Raw genomic sequence first — 27,422 nt, 5'->3', positions numbered from 1 at the left:
TGGTCAACATGAGGCGCGAGACCTCTTCAATCCCATCCAGTTTCTATTCACTCCTCCTTTGCTATGCTTTCCTGAGAAGCCATAACTTCTAGATTTCTTTTTAAGAAAGGAAATAAAATTAGCATGTGGAAAGTAATTGTTTCTATTCATGTCTTTTTCTATCTCTTCTTCCCCTTTCTCTGTTGATATCTCACATTCATCACGTTGGTGTTAGGCCTTACGGTTTGAAGTCACAGTTGTAGCTCAGGGCAGCCAGTGAGCCCAATGATATTGACAATATAAAGCCTACATTATCTCCCTCGTTTCACTCAAGTAAGATGAATGTGCTGACCTCTTAATTGTATTGTGAATCAGTTTACCAACCCACGAGGCACAGAATTACCAATTTGAGTCCCAAGGTCTACTTAAATCGAGGTTGCAACCCCAATATAATTTTTACTTGCAAGACTCGAAAATACTTTTTGACAAGGCACATAAGACCAAGGGCAACACTTTCACTTTAATACACCACTGCAGACACTCCTCAATCAATAAAGCCTGATGACAATCATCATTATCGAAAATTTCCTCCTGTCTATCACATTCTTCAGAGTACAATTACATGGGAGCTGTGCAACACCTGGATTTATCATTCAATACTAATTTAGTTTGCTTTCTTTACATCACATATCAATTCTCCTCCCTTTTTCATATGACCACCACCAAGTACTCCTTTTTCATTCTACATTTACAGTCATCACTCCACATTCTTCTTTCATCTTGCTTCTGCTCCATTTCTCTGCTCATAGTTTCATACATCTACACATCGCCACTACTCCTAAATGGTCTTATTCTTAGGTGAAGATCAAAACTAGAATTCTGCAGGTGCTGGAAATCCGAAATACAAACTGAAAATGCTGGAGAGAGAAATTAGTGTCTTCTGTTATTTCTGATTTTCAGATTGTGTTACTTTCTGGATTTCACCCACATGACAAAATAGCTTCTCTGTGTTTACCCTTTTAAAAGAATTGTATTATTTTAGTCATCTCAGTTAGGTCACCCTCATCTTCTAAACTCAAAGGACTGTACATCATTTTTGTGCAACCTTCCCTTGTGATTTATCCTTTAAGCCCAGCATTATTGTAACAAATTTGTACTGTACCCACTTCAAAGTTAATACATTGTTCCTGATACTTAGTAGCCAAAGTGAATGTGATAGTCCAGATGGAGTTTAACCATGGCTGCAGCTAAAACATCACTTTCTTAATTTTGACTTCCATCTCCACCTTGAGATTTTGTTTTCTTCTTTCATGGGATTTGAGGATTGCCGGGAATGTCAATATTTGTTGCAATCCCTAAATAAATAGATAAAGGCTTGCATTCAGTTACCTTTTTAGATCACTTATCGTGTTTGAACAATCGCTATTAAGTTAACTGATCAACCCATCCTCTTCCAGATATTTTCTCTGTATAGCCACATTTCCTTAGCAAAGTCCAACAGCAAAGTTAAATTAGCTTTGGAGCCTGATTAGTGTCAGTAAACCCATACTTCTGAACCACAAAGCATCTGTCACAGGCTGCAACGTGGATTTCTTATTGAAACTTACATGTTAAAATGGTGTATGGACACTACAGTGTGGATCCAATAAGTGCCCCTTTGCAAATATTTTAACCCCATACATGCCCAATGTACAAATGATTAAAATCAAGGCTTGCATTTTCATGCTTTAAAGATTGGATTTTAAAAAAAATATTGTCAGATTATTACTAAGAAAATATTGATCATCACTGGCAATTCACAGATACTGAAATGAAAATAAAGATCCTGTGTCATGCCATCACTTGCCAGTAACGAATATTTAAAAGTCAGTAACAGTCATCCATTTTCAACAGGAGAGGTTAAGATTCTGGAAGTTATTTTGTACCCAGATATTGATGAGATGAATGCATGGACAAATAAGGCCATGGAGAAACATTTTACAAACTGTAGAGGAAAAGGGGGTGAACTGATATCAGAACTTCGTATCAGCGAATCTTCAAACACCACTGCAGAAGGTTACAGGGTAGTCATCAGTCTGGACTTTCTCCCCTCCTGTCACTTATTGTTGTGTCAGCCCAGTTATAAAAGATGAAAGATAGGCAAGATTTAATAGATTAATAATCTTTAAAATAGACATTTCGGTAGCCTGATGGGGGTTGTGCATGGCGACCCCGTGGAATTGGAAGTTTAGCAGACTCCGAGAGAATTACCCGGGAAACTGAAGATTTCACTGAGCAATACCTCTACAATTCCCCTCCCATTAAAAACCTAATCTAATTGCTGACTGATTCCCAACTACACCTCTCCCAGACCCTGACCTGCCACCCCAACATCGTCGCCGGATCTGATACCACCCCCACCAGCTTCCTCTCCCACACATGGTACCCAGCATTCCCCTCTGCCTATGCTCCTCTCTGCTACTTCAGGACTCAACATCCCTTCCCCCTGTTGCCAGTCCTGCCCAGCCACCAGACTCAATACTCTGTATCTCAGTCGCAGAACCAGACACTCGTCTCCATGACATCAGGCCTACTATCTCCCATCAACCCTGACTTACCTCTACCTTAAACACTCCATCACTTACCTGGCCCTCTTGCCACTTTGCGATCTGGCACCCTTTCACCTGGTACTTTACCCTTAGTCATTAGCAACCTGCATACCTGACACTCTATCCTATCTCTCCTGGCATATTACCCTCTTGGCACCCTAATGTCACAATGACTGTTTCACAGGAGTTGGAGAAAGTGAGGACTGCAGATGCTGGAGTACCAGAGTTGAAAAATGTGGTGCTGGAAAAACACAGCAGGCCAGGCAGCATCCGAGAAGCAGGAGAATCGATGTTTCGGGCACAAGCCCTTCCCCAGGAATGAGGCTGGTGTGCCAAGCAGGCTGAGATAAAAGGTAGGGGGAGGGAATTTGGGGGAGGGGCGCTGGGAATATGATAGGTGGAAGGAGGTGAGGGTGAGGGTGATAGGCTGGAGAGGGGGTGGGGGCGGAGAGGTCGGGAAGAAGATTGCGTCAAGAGGGCGGTGCTGAATCTCCCACCCTGCCCCCTGTAAAAATGCCATCCCATATTCCCAATTCCTCCGCCTCCACCACATCTGCTCCCAGGAGGACCAATTCCACTACCGAACAACTCAAATGGCCTCCTTCTTCAAAGACCGCAATTTCCCCTCTGAAATGGTCGACGACGCTTTAAAATTCCACCGCATCTCCTGCACTTCCCGCACCTCCACCCTTGAACCCCGCCCCTCCAATCGCCACCAGGACAGAACCCCACTGGTCCTCACCTTCCACCCCACCAACCTCCGGATACATCGTATCATCCTCTGTCATTTCCGCCACCTCCAGACAGACCCCACCACAAGGGATATATTTCCCTCTCCACCCTTATCAGCATTCAGGAGAGACCACTCCAGTCGTGACTCCCTCGTCAGGTCTACACCCCCCACCAACCCAACCTCCACTCCCGGCACCTTTGCCTGCAACCGCAAGAAGTGCAAAACTTGCGCTCACACCTCCCCCCACACCTCCCTCCAAGGCCCCAATGGATCCTTCTATATCTGTCGCAAGTTCACCTGCACCTCCACACACATCATTTACTGTATCTGCTGCACCCGATGTGGTCTCCTCTACATTGGGGAGACAGGCCACCCACTTGCGGAACATTTTAGGGAACACCTCTGGGACACCCGCACCAACCAACCCAATCGCCCATGGCTGAACACTTTAACTCCCCCTCCCACTCAGCCAATGACATGCAGGTCCTTGGCCTCCTCTATCGCCAGACCCTGGCCACACGATGCCTGGAGGAAGAGCGCCTCATCTTCCGCCTCGGAATCCTCCAACCATACGGGATGAATGTAGATTTCTCCAGCTTCCTCATTTCCCCTCCCCCCACCTTATCTCAGTCCCATCCCTCAGGTTCAGCACCGCACTCTTGATCTGCAATCTTCTTCCCTACGTCTCCACCCCCACCCCCTCTCCGGCCTATCACCCTCACCCTCACCTCCTTCCACCTATCGTATTCCCAGCGCCCCTCCCCCAAATTCCCTCCCCCCTACCTTTTATCTCAGCCCACTTGGCACACCAGCCTCATTCCTGGGGAAGGGCTTGTGCCCGAAACGTCGATTCTCCTGCTCTTTCACAGGAGTTGTTGAGGTGACCGTCTGTGTTACTGAACTTTTAAATATCACCATACATGAGCTGTCTGCTGTGAAAAAGGAATGCAGTTTGCAACCTTCTGACTGTTTTGTATTATGAGGGACCTGTCAGAATGGAAATATTGAAGGAGCTGGGATTGGAATCTCATGTCACAAAGCAGATTTCTGTTACAAAAAAGGGATTCGAGCAGCTTTCCATATCTGATCGCCACTCCTCGGAAAATCCAGCCCAAGTGATGTTCTCAATTTAAACTTGTTTCTTTCTTCTACAGCTTTAAATGATAAAGTCCATCACTTTCGGATATTTACCTCACCTGATGAGGGAATGTTTTATCTTCATGAAAACAGGAAATTTCCAACAATTAATGATCTTTTGGCATTCTACAAGACGAATTGGAAGACCCTTGGGTTTTTGTTGACAAAACCTTGTGCAAAGGTATTTATTGAGAGTTCACACTTTGTGAATGAAAACTGTATAGAAAGACTTGATATAGAATGTTATGACATTGAGGACAAAATGTTACTACATTCAGGGCAGCTTAACCAACAGCTTCTGTAAATAACGAAAATGACGTGTGTACGCATTGTACCTGAAGTAACATTATTACCTGTATGTGATCTAGAAACTATGCAACAGTTCTTGCATTTAATGCTTGATAGATTACAGAATGTGGATAAAAACTTTCTTTCATGTAACTCCTTTAAAGTATTACAAGTCTCAAACTGCTTCAAAAGAAATTAAGCCTTGAGGAAAGAAACAAGACAAAATGGAAGTTTTTCATCTGGAACTCAGGACTAGGATTAACCAATCCATACTTTCAAGCCTTGGAACAGTATGGTGATTATTAGATTTGATTCTGTTATTGGAAATCAGGTATTAAATAATATGTGCTACAAATTACAACTGAAACCAATTTAAAATCATCAGACTTACTTGCAGTGTGTTGTGTTAGCATTAGGAAGAAGCTGCATATAATAACATCCATGGGCCTGTTTTATGTAGGCAAAAGAGGTTCCTACATACAGCTGTACCTTTCTCATGGGATCAAAAGAGGGTTGGTGGTGACTACCAATCTCTTCTGCAACATCTCTAATGGCAACACCCTGACCAATCAGATCTACTATCTGCTTTAAGAACAAAAATTGACAGTTAGCTGTGCTTGCTGTGTGAAGATTAGAGTGGTGCTGAAAAGCACAGCAAGTCAGGCAGCATCCGAGGAGCAGGAAAATCGATGTTTCGGGCAGGAGTCCTTCATCAGGACTTTTCTTGCCTCTGTGTAGCAATGTTTGATTTCTTCACATAAAATACATTTTGTTAACTCTTGGAGCTGAGTCACTCTCAACCTGGCTATTCACAGATCACCTGGTCAACAGATCTGTGATCACTCAAGCTATATGCCTGTGTAAATCACCAAATAACAATACTTTCAACTTCTAAATGAACTTGAGGAATTGTTTTATTCAGAACAGACAGTGTAAGAAAGAAAAAGAATTGTGGTACAAATTGGGAATATAACAGCACATAACGTTTTTCTTTCCACATAACAGTATGAGTTTTGATTAACATTACCAACTTACTTACACAGGGTTGCAAGATCCACAACTGCCAATGGCCAATGATCAATCCCTGTATATCATTACACAATGTTAAGTATAAAGATTAATGATACAAGAAGTTATAAGCATTGTGGAGTTACGAAATTTCTTTTGTGTGTTCTCTGTGCTGTTATATCTGTGGTTTTTGATGTCTGTTTTTATTCAGGGTAATCTGGGCAGGACCCTATTTCAGAAACATTAAAATACAGAAGTTGAGGACAGAGTCATCCTAGCTAGACTAATTTACTTCCGATTCTAAGGCTGAAAGTTAAGTAACACGATATCTGTAGTTACAAGACAACTGCAGTATCAGAACTGAGCATGGAGGGGTGTTTCCAAATAGACTTATTAAACTGACCTCAGAGTTGTATGATTTCCCCAATATGCTGACTTGTACAGCATACAATATTGTTGTAATTTAGATATTCTATCAGAACATTTTGCCTTGTGAGTTTAATTTATGCAAAAAGAAAGAACTTGCATTTAAGATGAAAATCACACAACACTAGGTTATAGTCCAATAGGTTTATTTGGAAGCACTAGCTTTTGGAGCACTGCTCTTTCATCAGATGGTTGTCTCTTTTAAGTTGCACTTTCTCATGTCTTCAGAGCATCACAAAATGCTTCACAATCAGTGGTTAAATTTTGAATGACAGTTACTGTTCTAATGTCAGACAATTTGTGCACAGAAATATGCCTCTAACAATAAATTAATGAATTATTGGGTAGCCTGTTTTTTGATAGAACTTTCTTAAAGAATTATTATGCGGAAGGAGGCCATTCAGACCATTGTGCCTGTACTGGTTCTACTCCCTCATGTCAATCTCCTGCTTTTTCTCCTTGTATACCATTTCCATCCAAATAATCATCCAATGCCCTCTTGAATGCCTCAACTGAACTCACCGCTGCCAGATTCCAGGCAGAGCATTCTATACTCTAAACTACAGGGTGAAAATCTCTTTTCTGAAATCACTTTTGCTTCTTTTGCAAATCATTCTAAATCTATGCCCCTCTCATTCTATTTTTAACAAACAGAAGTACTTCTCCTTATCTACTCTATCCAGGCAGCTCATGAGTTTGAAAACCTGTATCAATTCTCCTCTCAACATTCTTCTCGCCAAAGAGAACCGTCCTAACTTTTTGAATCTAGTCTCATAACTGAATTTACTCATTGCTCTAAATCACTTAAGCACTCATTCCAATGCATTCCTATTTTTCCTACAGTGTGGCCCACAAAACTGAGGTCTATCAAGTGTCGTGTACAAGATCCCTACTCTTGTATTCTATGCCCCTGTTAGTAAAGCTGAGAACACCACTGCATGCTCTATTAACTGTTCTCCCCATGTGTCCTACTACCTGCAATAATCTTTGCACATGTATACCCAGGTTCCTCTTCTCCTGCATCCCTTTTAGAATTGTGCCCCCACACCCTTTTATATTGTCTTTCAATGTTCTGTAGATAGGCTAGGCTAGGTTAAGATACAAGATCTCTGCATTCCTTTGGGAAACAACATGAGATGTTTATCCCTCTACCTGAGTAGCTATGCAAGGTTTGAGATGATAGGGCCAATCTTCTGTGTACTGTCATCTCACCCCATCCTTCCCCTCCACCTCTCCCTGTCCTTCTGCTGGATTCTAGTGCAGTGGGCCTGTAAAGACCTTCCTGCCCTGAATGCAAATCTGGTGCAGAGCTACTCCCTTGACAGAGAAAAAGAATTTTGATGTTGGCAGAACCTTGCACTTGAAGCTAATCTGGCAACAGCACTGTGAATGTTAGTCTATGGAGGCTGCAGCTGTACTCCTGCAAAGGGGAATCAAACGTTCACATGCACACTTTTGAGAAAACTATCTCTTACAATCTCCATCAACAAAACTTACCCTAAGTACTGCACTGAAACAGACTACAATCTCTGTGGTAGGGTTTGACTCCATTTATTGAGCCTTTGACCACTTATGTAAAATAATCTGATAAAGATGTTATGAAATTGAAATTAGCTTGAGAGAATATTGATGCCCTAGAATTTGATTGAAGAATCATTGTGTCTACACTTGTTCAAAATAAATATTTAATTAAGGTGCTATTTAAAAACATATTTTAAAATTGTCTTACTGTTTTGGCTTATTTGCAGCGGACTATTTACAAAGCCGATCAATGGGAAACACCTAGGGAAGAATTGACTTTGCTACGAAAACTGGGAGAAGGTCATTTTGCAGAGGTCTGGGAAGGTGTTTGGAAGAATAACCAACATGTGGCGATCAAAATGATTAAAAAAGGTTTGTGTTATATTTACTGGATGATGTGTGTGCTGCTTAGAAGATAGGGTTGGATGTAAATCTGAACAAATGCAGTTGGCAGAACGCATTCACAAGAGTATTGACTTCACAGTTAGTGTTGAAGAAAAGCCAGTAGCTATAGATTATTAAAATCTTAAAATTCGTTCATTCCTTCTGGGAACAGAATATTTTCTGATAAGATGTAGTTTTCTAAGTGAATATAGTTAATGTGATCATAAACCAAGATTAAGTTCTGAGGGTCAAATCCCAGTGTTAAACCAATGTGGGGCCTGGTGAACCACATTGTAGATCCCAGAATCAACTCAAAAATTCCAAAAGTCTATCTCCAAACTATGCTTCTGCCTAACATGACTCCATACCAAGAGTCTAACATTAACAAATTATTCCTTTTGCAAATTGCTTTTTTAGTGTTCATATAAATTATAGAAGAAACTCTTGTAATTAATGAACAGAGAATTTATCAGGTTAGAGGCACCATTAAATAATAATGGCAAAGGGAAATAAGTTTCTCGTTGTTTCTGAAAAGCCCTTGCAAGAACATCCATACTGGAAAACATATTTCCCCTCCAATCTGTTCTTTATGACAGAGCATGTTAAGATCATCACCGTATGATAGCGTCAAAATGCTTTAAATGTGGTATATCCAGTATCAGTTTTTTAATCGTATTTTTTCCTCCGGAAGTGTGTGTAATACTGCCAGTTATATTTACCGTGAGGTGGTAGTGGTGGTGAATTTTCTCCTTTTAATCACCGCCGTCTTTGTGCTGATGATTTCTGCTGTTGTATTATATAAGGAGTTCGTATCATTCTGTCATAGATGAAGGAATGGTGAGTTATATTTGACCAAAAGCATAACTAGACCAGCTACATCAATGTGATTAATGTATCGAAGTAGAGCTTGGATACTCAGTGATAAGTGGATGAACCTTTTAGAGAATATTATCCAAAATAAAGCAACCCACTTGATTGGTGCCAAATCCACAAACATTCAGTCCTTCCACCACTGATGATCAGTAACAGTGAGTAGCACTAGTACCATCTGCAAGGTGCATTCAGAAACTCACCAAGGCACCTTAGGCAGACCTTCTAAATCCATGACTATGACCTTCTGGAAGAACTCTGGAATACCAACACCTGCAAGTTCCCTTTCAAGCCACTTACCATCCTGACTTGGAAATATATCACTGTTCCTTTTGTGTCACTGAGTCAAGAACCTGGAACTTCCTCCATAATAGCATTCTTGGTTGACCTGCACCAAATGAACTGCAGCAGTTCAAGAAGGCAGCTCATCTCCACCTTCTCAAGGGCAACTAGGGAGAGGCAATAAATGCTGGACCTGCCAGTGAAGCCCAAATTTCATGAATGAATGAATAAACAAAAAAAAGTGTCAAAATCTCTCCTCCATCTTAAGACAATGATTGAAGCTCATCATTCACTTGAATGGATGAAGAGCAACAACATTCAAGGAGCTTGACACAGTTTGTAACTTAGCAGTTTATAGAAGGACCTAGATTATCCGAAGGTCACAGGCGGGAAGTATTTCATTCAGTTAATCGAAATCCAGATAATCGAATGCCAGATAACGTAGTTTAGCCAAGCATCGGCACCTTGCGATCTTGCCAGGTAATCCGATATCCAGATAATTGAATGCCGGATAATCGAGGTTCTTCTGTAAATGACTGACACCTCAGCCATTGATTTGAATGTTCACTCCCTTCATTAGCCACTGTATACAATCTACCAGATGCACTGCAGAAACTTCCAAGATACTGTGGCAGAATTCCTTTCCCGAGACCTCTGAAATGGATTCTGCAGCAATGTCATGTGAGGAACATCACCGTGAAGGTCCACTCCAAATCACACATCATTCCAACTTCGATAAATATTGCTATTCTGTCATTCCTAGTCTTCCACATCTAATTCCATACACCACAGTGCGAGCACAACTCTACAAGGAATATGGTTATTCAAGAACAAGACGCATTACCACCCTCTCAGGTAACCACCCTTACACTGAAATAAATATTTTCTTGATATTCAAATCAGGATGGTCTGTAACATGGAAGAAAGTTTGCAAGTGAAGGTCCTTCCCAGTGTAACAAACATCAGGGAAGTTAGATGAATTGTCTCTTATTCAAAGTGTATTAATTCCCTGAAGCTGATTAATAACAGTTGACTAGGTATAGCTAAGCATTTGAAGAAAAACTGAAGTGCAGGGAAAACCCAGGAAGATGGCACAAAATCAGATTCTTCTGATGTCCTGCTGCACGTTGCCTCTCCTGTTTGTTCTAAGGCAGTGGTGAGTTGAAAAAAACATGCTTCTCTGTTTATATTTATAGATTCTATACTCCTGGAATCATTACTGATGTCAGTAGATTCTCCTTTAGTTATTCTTAGGTCTTTCTTTTCTGACCATTTTGCAAAGTCTGTCAGCATCTGATCTCCACATTCACCCAAGAAGGATAATCCCATGAGCAAAGATGGCCTTGTGGCTAAGTGAAAAAATAATGGTAGATCTTTGTGTAAAATTTAAATTTAATTTTACGAAATTTAATTGTGGCAGAAAAATGGCATGAATAGAATGTAATGGAAGAACACGGGCGGCACGGTGGCACAGTGGTTAGCACTGCTGCCTCACAGCACCGGAGACCTGGGTTCAACTCCCACCTCAGGCAACTGACTGTGTGGAGTTTGCACGTTCTGCCTGTGTCTGCGTGGGTTTCCTCCGGGTGCTCCTGTTTCCTCCCACAGTCCAAAGATGTGCAGGTCAGGTGAATTGGCCATGCTAAATTGCCTTTAGTGTTAGGTAAGGGGTAAATGTAGGGGTATGGGTGGGTTGTGCTCCGGTAGGTTGGTGTGGACTTGTTGGGCCAAAGGGCCTGTTTCCACACTCTATTCTAATCTAAAACATTGAATGTTCAAATGTGAACTTGGCTGATTGAAATTTCTATTGTATAGTTCTTAATTTTTGCTTAATTCTCAAGGGTTTCTTCAATCATATGAACGGGTAGCTGTGGAGCCAAGTTAGCATTAATGACACTAGTGTGAAAATGAATTGCAGATGATAACAGAAAGGTGCAGCCTTGATGTTTTGCTGAGATACTAATGCAATTAACCGTGACCTATTTGAAATTTCACTGACAGTGTCAGAATATAAAATAAGATAATGAGTGCAAATTAATTTACTAAACTTTGTAAACTTGTGACCTGTTTTGACTTCAGGACTGTAAGCTCTTGGAGGTAAAAGATAAGCAGGAAACATTGTCAAATTGAGGATAAAACTCCACAGGATAGATTTTATATTCCCCATGGGCAGGTCTGAAGGCAGGCAGCCTCAGAAAATCCAAAGGCAATCCACTTAATGGCCTCTTGAGGTCCTCATCTGGTCCTTTCCACTCTTTTACTTAGTGTGAGAAAGCCCACTGTGTGGGGGCTGATGTTGGTCAGGGATGGGGAACTTGCTTTGCCGGTGTCCATCAGTCTGAGAATCAGATCCAGCATTATTTTTTTTTCCCACCTTTGCTTCTGCCAAGTTTGATCGTGCGCGCATGTTTGTATTAGTGAATTTGCTCCACAGTCATATGTGATCTCATTCATGACCTAAGTTAGCAAACTCTTACATCAATTCACATACTATACTTCCAACTCTTCTTCACAGCAGTGAGCAGATTACAAAAAAGGGCTAAAAATGTCAGTTGATATGTAATGAATACAACATTTTATTTACGCAGATGATATGATCGAGGATGAGTTTGTTAAAGAAATACAAATTATGAAGAATTTCAGCCATCCAAAGCTAATCCAGCTACTTGCTGTTTGTTCAATTGAGGAACCTGTTTACATTGTGACAGAACTCCTGACTAAAGGGAACCTCCGGGAATACTTACGTGGTTAGTATTTGAAAACAGTAAAATGTCTGGAGAGTTAAATTAAATAGTTAGCTCTTTCAGATAGCTCTCACAAGCATAATACCGACTAAGTCATCTCTATTTCATGCTGTAAGATTATACATGTATTTCTATATGAAACAACTTTAAGCCACATATTTTACTGCATAATAATAAATGTTATATCATCCAAGAAACTGTTTTTTTTAAATTAGACAATCTCTAAGTACAATTTTATTTGGTTGAAGAAGTAGATAACACAGTTGCTCTTATCTTGCTCATAGTGTGTAAAGTTAATATTAATCATGATGAATTTAGAATCCTAATCATCTGATCTGTAATATTTTTGTTTGGAATATAATAAAGTCATAGAGCTATATAGCATGGAAACAGATCCTTTGTTCCAACACATCCACACCGACTAGATATCTTAAACTGATATAGTCCCATTTGCCAGCATTTGGTCCACATTTTTCTAATCCTTCCTATTCATGTATTATCCAGATGCCTTTTAAATGTTGTAAATGTACCCACCTCCATCTCCTGTTCTGGCAGCTTGTTCCGTACATTTACTACCCTCTGCGTGAAAAGGTTGCCCCTCAGGTTCCTTTTGAATCTTTACCCTCTCATCTTAAACCCATGCCCTCTAATTTTGGACATCCCTACCCTGGGAAAAAAACCTCAGCAATTCACCCTATCCATACCTTTCATGATTTTATAAATCTCTGTAAGATCACTCCTCAGCCTCTGTTCCAGAGAAAATAGTCCCAGCCTATTCAGCCTCTCCCTTTAGCTCAAACCCTCCAACCCCAGTAAAATCTTTTCTGAACCCTCTCAAATAACATCTGCCCTTTAGCAGGAAGACCAGAATTGAACACAGTATTCTAAAAGTGGCCTCACCAGTGTCCTGTACAGTTGCAACATGACATCCCAATTCCTATATTCAATGAAGGTAATCAAGCCAAATGCCGCCTTCATCACCCTGTCTACCTATGACTCCACTTTTAAAGAATTATGCACCTGCAACTCTATGTTTCTTGTTTAGCAACACTCCACAGAGCCCTACCATTAAATAAGTCCTGCCCTGGTTTGCCTTACCAAAATGCAACACTTCACATTTATCTAAATTATCCTCTATCTGCCACTTGTTGGCCCATTGGCCCATCTCTTGAGATAACTTTAAGATAACCTTCTTCACTGTCCATTGCACCACCAATTTTGTGGTCATCTGCAAACTTACTAATCATACCTCCTATATTTATGTCCAAATCATTTATGTAGATGATGAAAAACTATGGACTGAGCACTGATCCTTGTGGCGCACCACTGGTCAGAGGCCTCCGGCCAGAATATAATCCTCTACCATCATTTTCTGTCGCTTACCTTCAAACAAATTTGAACGATATAGTTCTAGTCACTCATAATGTGGGAAGGGAAAATTCCTGAGTGACATTGGTCTTCAAAGTTAGCCATAGCCATTATTGCATAAGTGGGAAATTAGGTTAAACAAAATGTTGAAGAAAATCAGCAGGTCTGACAGAATCTGTGGAGAGAAACAGAATTAGGTTTAAAGTTCAGTGGGACTGCTCTTTGGAATCAAAAAGGACTAGGAAAGTGATATAGGTATCCCCCGCTTTTCGAATGTTTGTTTTATGCAATTTTGCTTTTATGAAAGACCTATATTTGTTCGTATTTTCATGAATCCAAAGTGGATTTTCACTTTTACAAAAAAACGGCGATACTTTTTCCCATCTAAATCATGCACCTTCGCTTTATGCCATTTTCAGCTTACAAAAGGATTCCTGGGAATGCTCTACTTTTGGATAATGGGGGCTACCTGTAATTCTATGCTGCAATAGAAAGAGAGCGGGTCTAGTGGAGCAAATGGTAAGGGTGCCCAGAGGAAAAGACAGAGTAAGTGCAAATGGAAGTAGAGGAAGGGTATGGAAGGAGAATAGGTATTAATGGTAGATGGTAATTAATTGCAGAAAATAGGTCAGTTCTCCTGAGAGTAAGCCCCATGCAATCAAGACACTTGAGGGGAGGGGTAGTCAAAATGGAGGACAATGTTCACGGTCTGAAGTTATTGAACTCAATGTTAATGTGTGAAGACTGTAAAATGTCTAAGCCAAAAATGAGGTTCTGTTCCTCTAGCTGGCATCAGGCTTCACTGGAACAATGCAGCAGGCTAGTAAACAAATGTGGGCATGACACTGAGATGGTGTTTTGAAATGGCAAGCGACTGGAAGACCGGGGTCATGCTTGTGACCGAGCCGAGGTGTTCAGCAAAGTAGTCACCCAGTCTGCATTTGGTCACAGCAGTGCAGAGGAGACCACATTGTGAGCATCAAATACAATAGACTAGATTGAAGGAAGACCGAGTAAACTGCTAAGGAGGGAGGAGTTAAAAGGCTAATGTTCCACCTTGTGCAATTGCATGGGAAGGTGCTATGGAGGGAGTAAAAATGTGTTGGGAGTGAAGGAGGAATGGACCAGAGCGTCATGAAGAGAACGGTTCCTGCTGACAAATTGCTGACAAATCACGGGGGAGGATAATGTATTTGGTTGTGGCAGCCTGCTGGAGGTGGAGGCTTATCCTTTGAATGTAAGGGTTCATGGAGTGGAAGATGAGGATAAGGGGAACCTCCTATATTTGTACTTAGAGGAAGGAGAAAGGATAAGGACAGAAATTACAGGAAGGATATTATGAAGTTGGAGAGGTTTTCAGTCGAGATTTACCAGCATGTTGCCGGGTATGGAAGATTTGAGTTATAAAGAGAGGTTGGATAGGTTGGGACTTAGGTTGAGAGGCAACCTTACAAAAGTTTAAAAAATAATGAAAGGTACAGACAGAGTTAATGGTAGTTGTCTTTTTCCTTAGATGGGGGACTTCAAGTCTAGGGGGGATATTTTTAAGCTGAGAATATAGAGGATTAGAAAAGACATGAGGGGCAATTTTTTTTACACAGAGGGTGGTTAATGTATGGAATGAACTTCCAGAGGAAGTGGTGGATGCGGGTATAATTACAATGTTTAAAAGACATTTGGATAGATACATGAATAGGAAAGGTTTGAAGGGATATGGGCCAGGAGCAGGCAGGTAGGACTAATTTAGTTTGAAATTATGGCAGGCATGGACTGGTTGGACCAAAGGGTCTGTTCATGTGCTGTATGACTCTATAAGTGCATGGAATAGTTTTAGACATGGCTGACAGCTGAGTCAATCACTGTGGGAAGGAATCCTCTGTTGAGGAAAATGTAGGATATGTCAGAGGCACCTGTGTGAAAGGCAGCATCTTTAGAACAGATGCAACAGAGAAACAGAAAAGCAAAATAGAGTTCTAACAGGAAGCAGAGTGTGAGGTACTGTCATCAATTTTGCAGTTGGTGGATTTGTAAAGAATGAGTAATACAGCAAATTGCTGCTTGTGTTTGGGTCCTTGGCAGTAAAATGTCAAGGGTTACATGTTTTACTGAAATTGTATGGGATGGTACCAAGTGAGTACAAAATGAATGTGACTTAAAAAAAAGACTATTTGACTCCTGTTCTGAATTGCATCCAATTTCTACAATAGAAAGAATTACTACAATGTAAAAATAACAGTATACATTTGCCATAACAAGGCTTGAAATATGCATAAAAAGTGAATAACCTCACTGGAATTGTTCAGCTATCAAGACATTTGAATTAGGCGGAGGTGGGCACTGCAGATGCTGGAGATTAGAGTCAAGATTAGAGTGGTGCTAGAAAAGCACAACAGGTCAGGCAGCAACCGAGGAGCTTTTGCCCGAAACGTTAATTTTCCTGCCTGATCTGCTGCGCTTTTCCAGCACCACTCTAATCAAGATATTTGAATTGTCTGGTGTTCAACAGCAAATTGCTGCTTGTGTTTGGGTCCTTGGCAGTAAAATGTCAAGGGTTACATGTTTTACTGAAATTGTATGGGATGGTACCAAGTGAGTACAAAATGAATGTGACTTAAAAAAAAGACTATTTGACTCCTGTTCTGAATTGCATCCAATTTCTACAATAGAAAGAATTACTACAATGTAAAAATAACAGTATACATTTGCCATAACAAGGCTTGAAATATGCATAAAAAGTGAATAACCTCACTGGAATTGTTCAGCTATCAAGACATTTGAATTAGGCGGAGGTGGGTACTGCAGATGCTGGAGATTAGAGTCAAGATTAGAGTGGTGCTGGAAAAGCACAACAGGTCAGGCAGCAACCGAGGAGCTTTTGCCCGAAACGTTAATTTTCCTGCCTGATCTGCTGCGCTTTTCCAGCACCACTCTAATCAAGACATTTGAATTGTCTGGCGTTCAAAGGTTGAGAAGACATTGGGTCGCATTTCGCAGTATACTTGACAATTCTGAGCACCTAAAAAGTATTGAAAGTATATAAAAATGGAGGACAATGTTCACGGTCTGAAGTTATTGAACTCAATGTTAATGTGTGAAGGCTGTAAAATGTCTAAGCCAAAAATGAGGTTCTGTTCCTCTTGCTAGCCATCGGGCTTCACTGGAACAATGCAGCAGGCTAGTACACAATGTGGACATGACTTTGAGATAGTGTTTTGAAATGGCAAGTGACTGAAAGACTGGGGTCATTCTTGTGTTCAGGGGTGTTCAGTAAAGCAATCACCCAGTCTGCATTTGGTCACAGCAGTGTAGAAGAGACCACATTGTGAGCATCAAATACAGCCTCCACCTCCAGCAGACTGCCACAACCAAACACACTGTCCTCCCCCCTGATTTGTCAGCAATTTGTCAGCTTGTTTAAGCTAGCTGTGGGTGTTAAATGTTAAGGAAATGGTTTTTAATCAGAGTGTGTTGTTGATAATTGTAAATTTGACAATACACATTTGGATCTTCTTCCATCTCACCATGGATTCTGAATTATGCCCCTGGGGGCTATGATGAAAGTTGGCATGAAGGGTATAAAGAAACAGGTGGGGCCATGGTTAACCATCAGCATATGAAGTATAAAAGGCCACCTAAAATGGGGGAAAGGGCACAGGTTGGTACAGAGGGCATGAGGGATCATGGGGTCAGGTGGAGGTTAGCATGAAAGCTGTGTGAGAACTTGGAGGCATGTGGAAAGCATGGGTTGACCTAGAGAGGTTATTGCGTGTGGGTGAGGGCCAGAGAACTTTCATCATAGAATAATAGAGTCCTTAAGTGTGGAAGCAGGCAATTTGGCCCAACAAGTCCACACCAACCCTCCGAAGAGAAAGCCACCCAGTCCCATTCCCCAACCCTATTACTCTACATTTGCCCCTGATTAGTGCACCTAACCAACACATCCCTGAAAACTATGGGCAACTGAGCATGGCCAACTCACCTAACCTGCACATCTTTGGACTATGGGAGGAAACTAGAGCATCTGGAGAAAACCCATGCAGACACTGGGAGAATGAGCAAGCTCCACACAGACAATCACCCAAGGCAATTACAAATGTATACTGTTATTTTTACATTGTGATAATTCCTCCATGACCCCAATGTGCATTTTTTGTTTAACAATGCAATAAAATCCCACAGCACTATGACAGTTCTTTAAAACAAAACAAAATAAAGAACTGCAGATTCTGGAAATCTGAATCAAAAACAGGAATTATTGGAGAAACTCAGTTGGCTGGCAGCATCTGTGGAGAGAAAGCAAAATTAACTTTTCAAGTCTAGTGACTGTTCTTCGTTCTAAGTTTCTGATTTTGTTTCCAGTCTTTTAAACAGTCCACCTCAGCTCCCTGTGGCCTTCTTTCAGACGTCAGCAGGCACACCAATGATTAATACCTGCCAAATTTTCACAACTCTGCTCCTGGTTTGAGTTCAAAAATTCATGCCAAATTTTTAAGTACATTTTATGCCCACCTGAAGAGTGCCCAGATGAACGTTCCCAGCATATCTACCCCCAATGGATTTTTAGAACCATACTTCTATGAGCTAAACATTGTCAAGAAAAGAAATGTATTATGATGCTAAATGCTTTTACATCTTCAATTCAATTTGCCTTTGAAAATTGGACGTGAAAATCTCCTAAATACAGGATCCCACTCTTAATGGTCAAAATACGCATAGTTGAAAGAGCCTGAAAAAATGTATCTGTGGTGTTGAACCTGCATACGGCTGGTCAGGAAACACTGGGAAAATGCTGGAGATTAAGTTTGTCACAGAACAAGTTTAGCTTTCTGTGGCTAGGGATATTGCATTGTTGTTACACCATCACTCTGCATTTAAGTACTGAAAAAAGAAAGAGATTTCCGGCTACACTTCCCCATTTGACAAAATAAAGAAGGAGCTATAGTTCATTCCTGTCACTGGGATCTAGTAGTAAGACTATATTTCTATTATATATATTTTAATAAGCCTGAATCATGAAATTTGAAAGTTCATCCTTCAAAAGGTTTACTTCCAGTTATATAGATGCTGTGATCAGAGGTCCCTGGTTCTGATTGAGTTTTCTAAACTAGAACACCTTTATATATTGAAGTGTACAGTCTTATGCCATTTGGGGAATAGTGTTGTAAGAGACTCACTGCATGTACTGCATCAAGAACCAAATGGGAGCCTCATCACCTTCTCTCTCTATTCCAGAAGGCATTAAGATCACAATTCCAGGTCAATGTGTAAGAATAAAGCTACTGGACAAATTTATTTGCAAGTGATATTGTATACAAAGATTCAGTGGTAATTCAAGTAAATGCAGTACTCGACTTAAATGACACTAATACTGGATGGAATCTTCCAGGCTACCGGAGATGAGGGAAGAGTCAGGAGGACTAGAACACGGTTGCATTGAAACAGATACCTGATGCCTTTCTGCATCCACCAAAGTAATTTCCTCCTGGGAATGCCTTGATCAATCAATTAATGATGACTTAAGGACCATTAATGGTTTATTCCTGCCTAGCTACAATTTCTCTCATAGTTCCAAGTTGGGCAATAACAGGGAGCTCACCTGCCAGGTAAACCTGTGCAGGATGTGTACCATTTGGATGATGAGGTATTGACCTGCAGTCATTTCTGATTGATCAAGGGCATGTCCAGGGAAAAGGTGGTGGCTGCAGCTGGCCAACCCATGTCCTCGCTTCTGACCCCTCTGGCCCACCTCTCCTCGGAATCCTGAGTTGCACACCTCCCCAAAACAACACTTCCTTTTGTCCCTGATTGCTACTCCATCCCAGGAGTTTAATTTCTACTTGTGTGACTGATGGGCACTAGATCAAGTGGCCTTCGCTCTAGGAGGGTATGTGGATGTCTTTGTGCCCATGAGACATCTACGTGACAAAGAAGATTCCATGTAGTGTTGCAGGGCAAAACAAATACCATCTGAAATTCTAATATCCTTTACACATTCTATCACATCTAGCAATATCACAGTGCTGAATGGGATAGACTTCAAACAGACCTAGTGACACAAGACTGGGCATCCATGAGGCACTGTGGGCTATCAACAGCAGCAGAGTTGTATTCCAGCACAATCTGTAACCTTATGGTCCAGCATATATCCACCACTGTACCATTGCCATCAAGCCAGGGGATCAGCACCAGTTCAATGGAGAGTGCAGGCGGGCACACCAGGAGCAATACCAAGCATTTGTAGAAATGAGGTGTTAACGTAGTGAAGCTGCAACACTGGACTACTTGCATGCCAAACACTGTAAGCAGCAAGTAGTTAATCTATTCCACAATCAGTAGTTCAGATATAAGCCCTGCATCCTGCAATGTCCAGTCATGAATGGTGATGAACAATTAAACAACTCACTCAAAGAGAAGGCTCCACAAATATACCCATCCTCAATAACGGGGGACCCCAGCACATCAATACAAAAGATTTGCAACAGTCCTTTAGCCAGAAGTACCAAGTAGATGATCTTTCAAGGCTTTATCCAGAGGTCTACAGTTTTAAGACTGTCAGTCTTCAACCAATTTAATTCACTCTGCATGATGCAAAGAAATGACTAGAGGCCAGGATGCTGCAGAGGCTATGGGCCTTGACAACATTCTAGCAATAATACTGAAGACTTGTGCTCTAGAAACTGCTGTTCTCCCTAACCACACTGTTCCAGTACTGTTACAATATTGGCATCTATGCAACATGGAAAATTACACAGCTGTGGGACAAATTCAATCTAGCCATTGAGTGATGGAAGCTGTAATCAACAGTACTATCAAGCAGCACCTGCTCAGTAATAATTTGCTCAGTGTCGCCCAGTTTGGGTTTTGCTCGGGCCATTCAGTTCCTGACCCCATTACAGCCTTGGTTCAAACATAGACAAAAAAGCGGAATTCCAGAGGTGAAGTGAGAGTGACAGCCTTTGACATTGAGGCCACATTTGATTGAGTGTGGCATCAAGCAGCCCTAGACAAACTGGAGTTAATGAGAATTGGGGGTAAACTCTCTGCTGGTTTGAGTCATACCTGGCACATAGAAAAATGGCTGTGGTTGTTGGAAGTCAGAAATCTCAGCTCCAGGATATCACTGCAGGAATTGCTCAAGGCAGTGTCCAACCCCAACCATATTCAACTTATTCATCAATGACCTTCCCTCCATCATAAGGTCAGAAATGAGGATGCTTGCTGATTGCACTATACTCAGCACCATTCATGCCTCCTCAGATACTGAAGCCAATCCATTTTCGAATGCAGCAAAACCTCAACAATATCCAGGTTTGGGCTGATAAATGGCAAGTAACAGTCATAGAGATGTACAGCACAGAAATAGACCCTTCGGTCCAACCCGTCCATGCCGACCAGTTATCCCAATCTAATCTAGTCCCACTTTCCAGCACCCGGCCCATATCCCTCCAAACCCATCCCATTCATATTCCCATCCAGGTGCCTTTAAAATGTTGCAATTGTACCAGCTGCCACCACACCCTCTGGCAGCTCATTCCATACACATATCACCCTCTGCGTGAAAAGGTTGCCCCTTAGGTCTCTTTTATGTCTTTCCCCTCTCATCCTAAACCTATGCCTTCTAGTTCTGGACTCCCCCACCCCAGGGAAAAGACTTTGTCTATTTATCCTATCCATGCCCCTGAAGATGTTATAAACCTCTATAAGGTAACCCCTCAGCCTCCAGGGAAAACAGCCCTAGCCTATTCAACTTCTCCCTTTAGCTCAAATCCTCCAACCCTGGCAACATCCTTGTAAATCTTTTCTGAACCCTTTCAAGTTTCATAACATACTTCCAATAGGAAGGAAACTAGAATTGCATGCAATATTCCAAAAGCGGCCTAATAGTCATGCCCCACAAATGTCAGGCAATGTCTTCTCTGACAAGACAGAATCGAACCATCACCCCTTGACAATTGAATGGTATTGCTATCACTGAATCTCCCATTATCAACATTCTCAGGGGTTATCATCGACCAGTAACTGACCTGGACTCGCTATGTAAATTCTGTGGCTACAAAAGCAGTTCAGAAGCTAGAAATCCTGCAACGAATAACTCACCTCCTGATTCCACAAAGCCTGCCCACTGTCTCCAAGGCACAAGTCAGAAGTGTGATTAAATATCTGCTACTTAATGGATAAATGCAGCTCCAACAACACTCAAGAAGCTTGACACTATCCAGTACACAGCAGCCCATTTGATTGGCACTACATCTACAAACATTCACTCCCTTCACCACCAATACTGAGTAGCAACAGTGTTTACAATGTACAAAATAAACTTCAGGTATTGACCAAGCCTCTTCCAAATCCATGATCATCTAAAAAGACAAAGGCGAAAAAGAACACCACCAACAAGTTCTCCCTTAAGCCACACTCCATCCTGACTTGGAAAATAGTTTGCCTTTCATTCAAAGACACTGGGTCTGGGAATGCGTCCCTAATGGCATTGTTCAGATACCAATACCAATTGAACTACAGCGGTCAAGTTGGCTACTCACCACCACCTTCCCAAGGACAGCTAGGGATGGGGATTAATTGTTGGCCCAGCAAGCAATACCAACATTCCATGAATGAATAAAACATGGAGCTGCTTTGAATTGAATCCTTGATGAACATTCTATGAAAAATGACATTACATGTCACCTCTTACGTGGCACAAATATTTAAATAGACTGAAAACCATGGAACTGAATTAAATACACTAGGGTGTCAAAGGAATGAGCCATCGCAGTACATTTGCTTTGACAACTGTCAGCACATATTATCCAGATTTTGTGTATTAGTGCTATTAAACATCATGCAACTTGATCTGTTCAGAAAAAAAAGCTGCCTTACTGGTTCAGAGTTGACAGTGTGGTGCTGGAAAAGCAGAGCAGGTTAGGCAGCATCCAAGGAGCAGGAGAATCGATGTTTCAACATAAGCCCTTCATCAGAAATTAGGCTGGTGGGCCGGGGGTTGCTGAGAAACAAATAGGGGGAGTGGTGGGGTTGGGGGGGAAGGTAGCTGGAAATGCGATCAGTAGATGAAGGTGGGGGAGAAGGTGATAGGTCGCAGAGGAAGGTGGAGCGGACAGATGGGAAAAGTGATGGACAGGTCAGGAGGGTGATGCCGAGTTGGAGGCTTCGGATTGAGATAATGTGTGGGAGGGGAAATGCGGAAACTGGTGAAATCCACATTGATCCCGTGTGGTTGCAGGCTCCCAAGGCGGAGAATGAGGCGTTCCTCCTCCAGGCGTCAGGTGGTAAGGGTTTGGTGATGGAGGAGGCCCAGGACCTGCATGTCCTTGGCAAAGTGGGAGGGGAGTTGAAGTGTTCAGCCATAGCTCAGTGGGGTTGGCTGGTGCAGGTGTCCCAGACATGTTCTCTGAAACGATCTGAAAGTTGGCGTTCTGCCTCCCCGATCTAGAGGAGATGACGTCGGGTGCAACAAATACAGTAGATGACATTGGTGGAGGTACAGGTAAATTTCTGTCAGATGAGGAAGGATCTTTTGGGCCCTTGGACGAAGGTGAGTGGAGTGGTGTGGGTGCAGGTTTTGCACTTCCCGCGGTAGCAGGGGAAGGTGCCAAGAATGGGGTATGAGCTGGTGGTGGAGCGTGGATCTGATCAGGGAGTCATGGAGGGAATGGTCTCTCTGGAACACTGATAGGGTTGGGGAGGGAAATATATTCTGGTGATGGGTTCTTTTGTAGGTGTGGAAGTGGCGGTGGATGATGCGATGTATAGGCTAGGGCTGTTTTCCCTGGAGGCTGAGGGGTTACCTTATAATTGAAATGAGTCTAAAATGTCCTTAAGTGTCTATATATTTAGAAAATGTGTTAGCTTATGTGCAATTGAAAGAAACATCAGTTGTTAAAATGCTTTTATAAAATATGCTCTTTTATAAATCTTTCAGAAATAAGAGTTTTTTTTTATCATTGTTTGAAACTTTTCTCCCCATCTCACGTGAATTGTACTCATTGAAGCAAGTTACAGATTTGTTCCCAGAAACCTCCAGGAACAGGGAGAGTAATGTGTGAAATTACAAGTCTACACTGCCAAAACAAAGTCTTGCCCATCGGCAGCAGATATCAGAGATTCAGGAAAACACTGCTTATGATTTTCTGTCAAATAAATTAATGTTCACAAATTTCTGAACATTGTTTTGTTGAATTTGCAGCCTATATAGGAACACAAAAATATGTAAGATTTGTTAAAGATGAATTTGGTCTCTTGAGTGTTCAACTCCAGAGTTCAAAAACATACTACTGACCTTTGTATTTCAATTTATTTTCTTGCCAAATTCATGCCCAGCTTTCTCAAAATGACTGATGTTATCAGCTTGATTGTTTGCTGACTAAATGTGTCATTCAACAGTAGCATGCAGTTAGTATTCTTCTGTTGAAGCTTTTAAGTGATGTCAAAGGTCAGACAGACTATAGATTTAATGCCTTAACCCCCAAAATGGAAACCAGGTTAACATAGAAGATGATGTGGCTTTATTTGGAAGATAAATTGCTAATTTTTCCTTTTTATGGCAGGCCATTTGAAAGAAAAGCTGACCTACAGCCAATTATGATTTTTTTTAAAATTAACCATGGATGGCCAGACTGACAAATTTCACAACTGCATTCCATGGTTATCTGCATCAAAATGCAGCTACTCATTTCAAAGCAGTAACTGCTGCAGACATGAACTGATAAATTATCTCCAGCATTTGCAAATGAGCAAAGTATTGCAAGGGCTCCTCAGTGAGAAAGAGTGAAACTGAGATAATGCTGTACTGAAGGCAAACTGAGAAGTTGCTCTTTCTATCTCCATCCCACTTTGGGAATGGTTTGCCAGGTTCGGTAAAATCAATCAAAACCAAGAGAAATCCATGGTTTGGTTGCTCAATGGTTAGTACTGCTGCCTCATAGCAACAGACACCCAGGTTTGATTCCAGTCTCGGGGATCTATCTGTGTGGAGTTTGCACATTCTCCCCGGGTCTACATGGTTTTCCTCCGGGTGATCCAGTTTCCTCCCACAATCCACATATGTGCAGATTAGGTGGATTAGCCATGGGAATTGCAGGGTTGTAGGGACAAGGTGGCTGAGTCTGAATGGGATGTTCTTTGGAGAGTTGGTGTGGACTTGATGAGCCAAATGACCTGTTTCTATAGTGTGAGGATTCTATGATTCTAATTGCTGACTAAGACAGATTACAATATGGGAAGCTGTTCTATAAAACTACATCCAGAAGAACAACTGGCAACGTTCCCCAATTTGTTATGGTTCCAGGTGAAGTAATTCCAATTGTTAAGCTCCCAAATTAGGAAGGATGAACAGTTTCCCCTGTACACCAGCCATGTCAGTTGGTCACAAGGTTAATTTACTAAGACATTTCTTCCCACATGGATATCTTTGTCACAGACGCAAAAGAATTATGTTTCAAAGGGAGCCAGTTACTCATGTTTGTCAATCAAAAAAAAGTGAGTTTATTAATAAAGAAATGCAAGAAGAATTGGTAACACAACACCCATATGGATTAGAAATAAGAGGTTAGTCCTGAAAGAGAGAATTTTAAAAAGTTAAGTCTCTGAATTGTTAATGAAGAGTGGATTATTGAACTTCATGTCTGTTGGAGTGGAAGGTACCGTAGTGGTGACATTGGGAAATAAAAATTTCAAGATTCTTAGTTTTGTAAGTTCGTTGATATTCTGTAGTTTTGATTCATTTTGACCATGACAGACTTCCAATGTTCAGGACAAGAGACAGTCCTTTTGTTGTCCTCTTCCTTTTGTCTAGCTTGCTGGTTAGCTGATGGCTAGCACACAGGCCCTTTTCCTGCATTGTGGAGGTGACTAGGAGATAGTTCTTCAACTGTAACATTCACAGCATGTTAACAGTTGAACTCAGGCTAGCACATATGGTTACCTTAACCCACTGGCACACACTCAACCACACTAGCATATGCTAGTAAAATAGAAACTGGCCTTTTAACACTTTCTGTATTCTTCAAAATGAAAAACACAAAATGTCTCCGCAAGTTGGAACATAACGTATAGGTGGTTGTCCCCGCTATCTTTGTAGGCACCAAGAGATGATAAATCAGTCTGTTTTCACATGTCTCTTTCCCCTTAGAAGGATTGTTGTTTGAAGTTGGCTTTGCAGCTTTAAGTGTTCCATTCCATGCGTCTTTCTCTCTCCAAACAGCTATTCAACTTATATCGTGGCGATTTTTAGCTATATCAGGTTTCTCTTAAAACTCATTTTGAAAAGATAAATTAAAATATTTGCAGTATTTTGGAATCCTGACCCATGGTCTTGATACTGTACACTCCCTTGTTTAACTTCAATTTATCGTAAATCACTTGTAACCTATTTGTGTCTATGTGATTTGAGGGAGTAGGGGGCTGTGTGTGTAAGGGGCATGACTGTACCAATGTTACCTAGCCTTTCTTAGTCAAGGAAGATCATAGTTTTAATAAATCTACCTTGTTCTTCGTTTAATCCAAGGAAACATGTCTAATCAAATTCTTCATAACCTTAAATTGTAAATGATGGGCAACTTGTACACTTGTCAAAGCACACCCAGTCTAAATTCCAAAGCTAGACTGTGTTATGGTGAAATCAGAAGTGGGAGAATTAGATAATGCAATTCATATCTCCTTATCTTGGTAATAACATACCTCATTTGAGCTTAGCCCCTTACATTAAGCAGAGAAAATGATTTTGCCATTACTCTTGATTGGATTCTAACTCAGTTTAGTTAATAAACAGTTTTTATTAACTAAACACATGTGAAGAGCTGACTTTAGAAACTGAAGTACAATAGCAGAGATATATATGTGTATTTAATTTCTAGGTGATGAAGGAGCGTCATTAACAACAACTCACCATGTATACATAGCTAGCCAAGTGGCTGATGGAATGGCTTATTTAGAACAACATAAATTTATCCATCGGGATTTGGCTGCAAGAAATGTTCTGGTTGGAGAAGAGCTCACCTGCAAAGTCGCAGACTTTGGATTAGCAAGACTAATCCGGGTAAGTGACATTCAGACATTCCACTCCAATGATGGAACTAGTTTTATTAGGATTTTACATCACCTGTTTCAAAGATGAAATGTAAACACCTGCTGAACTTATAGAACAGGACACTCTTTGATAATGTTTGGAATTGGATAGTATTGAAAGTTTCAGTAGTTTCTTGCTTATGTCCTTATAGTGTTCTGGCAATGAAATAAACACTTCACAAACAGTTGGGTGTTTTTTTTCTTCAAAGTCTGTCAACCTGTTCCAGAAATGCAGAGCTTCTTATACCTGCACCTGTGCTCCCACGCCTATTTCGGTGCACAAAGCCGGTTGTGGACCCGTATCGATAATGTAGCTGAGTTAGACTAGGCAAAAGGAAGGGCTTTTGCCCGAAACGTCGATTTTACTGCTCCTCGGATGCTGCCTGAACTGCTGTGCTTTTCTAGCACCACTCTAATCTAGAATCTGGTTTCCAGCATCTGCAGTCCTTGTTTTTACCTAGGAAAAAGGAAGGGCCAAGTGAGAGTCAATGAAGTATATTGCTGTATCTACATTCTCATACACAAGAACACTGATGACACACACACTCAATCAACTATGTGACAACTCTTTCTGATATTTCCACTACATGTTTGTCTTCTGAATTTTCTAATATGTACCCATTTAAAAAAAAAGATACCAACTGGCTTACTTTTTCACAAAATGATTTGGAGATGCCGGTTTTGGACTGGGGTATACAAAGTTAAAAATCACACAACACCAAGTTATAGTCCAACAGGTTTAATTGGAAACACACTAGCTTTCGGAGCGTCGCTCCTTCATCAGGTGGTAGTGGAGGGCTCAATCCTAACACACAGAATTTATAGCAAAAATTTACAGTGTGATGTAACTGAAATTATACATTGAAAAATTGATTGTCTGTTAGTTAAGTTACGTGTATGGAATGAGCTGCCAGAGGAAGTGGTGGAGGCTGGGATAATTGCAACATTTAAGAGGCATTTGGATGGGTATATGAATAGGAAGGGTTTGGAGGGATATGGGCCGGATGTTGGCAGGTG

The 27,422-nt window shown here is 41.2% G+C and overlaps 1 protein-coding gene and 3 long non-coding RNA genes across 6 annotated transcripts in view; 1 reads left to right on the top strand and 3 right to left on the bottom strand.

The window, feature by feature from the left end:
* The window catches only part of LOC122560149, a 199,581-nt gene extending 186,039 nt beyond the window's left edge, over positions 1-13,542 (bottom strand). For both annotated transcript variants that reach the window (XR_006314671.1, XR_006314672.1), the window contains exon 1: positions 13,344-13,542. This is a non-coding gene — a long non-coding RNA (uncharacterized LOC122560149). The remainder of the gene's footprint in view (positions 1-13,343) is intronic.
* LOC122560146 (tyrosine-protein kinase SRK3-like) overlaps positions 1-27,422 on the top strand; it is a 67,300-nt gene that overhangs the window by 31,850 nt on the left and 8,028 nt on the right. For both annotated transcript variants that reach the window (XM_043710454.1, XM_043710453.1), the window contains 4 exons: positions 4,455-4,618; positions 7,908-8,052; positions 11,805-11,963; positions 26,195-26,376. In XM_043710454.1, coding sequence (XP_043566389.1) covers positions 4,455-4,618; positions 7,908-8,052; positions 11,805-11,963; positions 26,195-26,376 — 650 coding nt within the window. The remainder of the gene's footprint in view (positions 1-4,454; positions 4,619-7,907; positions 8,053-11,804; positions 11,964-26,194; positions 26,377-27,422) is intronic.
* On the bottom strand, positions 5,622-8,926 carry LOC122560150. Its single transcript, XR_006314673.1, has 2 exons — positions 8,784-8,926; positions 5,622-5,962 (listed from the first exon to the last, which is right to left on the bottom strand). It is a non-coding gene; the product is annotated as an uncharacterized LOC122560150 (long non-coding RNA).
* LOC122560148 overlaps positions 26,825-27,422 on the bottom strand; it is a 19,639-nt gene continuing 19,041 nt past the window's right edge. The window contains exon 3 of the long non-coding RNA XR_006314670.1: positions 26,825-26,862. This is a non-coding gene — a long non-coding RNA (uncharacterized LOC122560148). The remainder of the gene's footprint in view (positions 26,863-27,422) is intronic.

Source organism: Chiloscyllium plagiosum, chromosome 20 (genome assembly GCF_004010195.1).
Source record: "Chiloscyllium plagiosum isolate BGI_BamShark_2017 chromosome 20, ASM401019v2, whole genome shotgun sequence".
NCBI classification, from domain to species: Eukaryota; Metazoa; Chordata; class Chondrichthyes; order Orectolobiformes; family Hemiscylliidae; genus Chiloscyllium; species Chiloscyllium plagiosum.
Note: the sequence above shows the minus strand (reverse complement) of the source record. Positions and strands in the feature narration are given on the sequence as shown.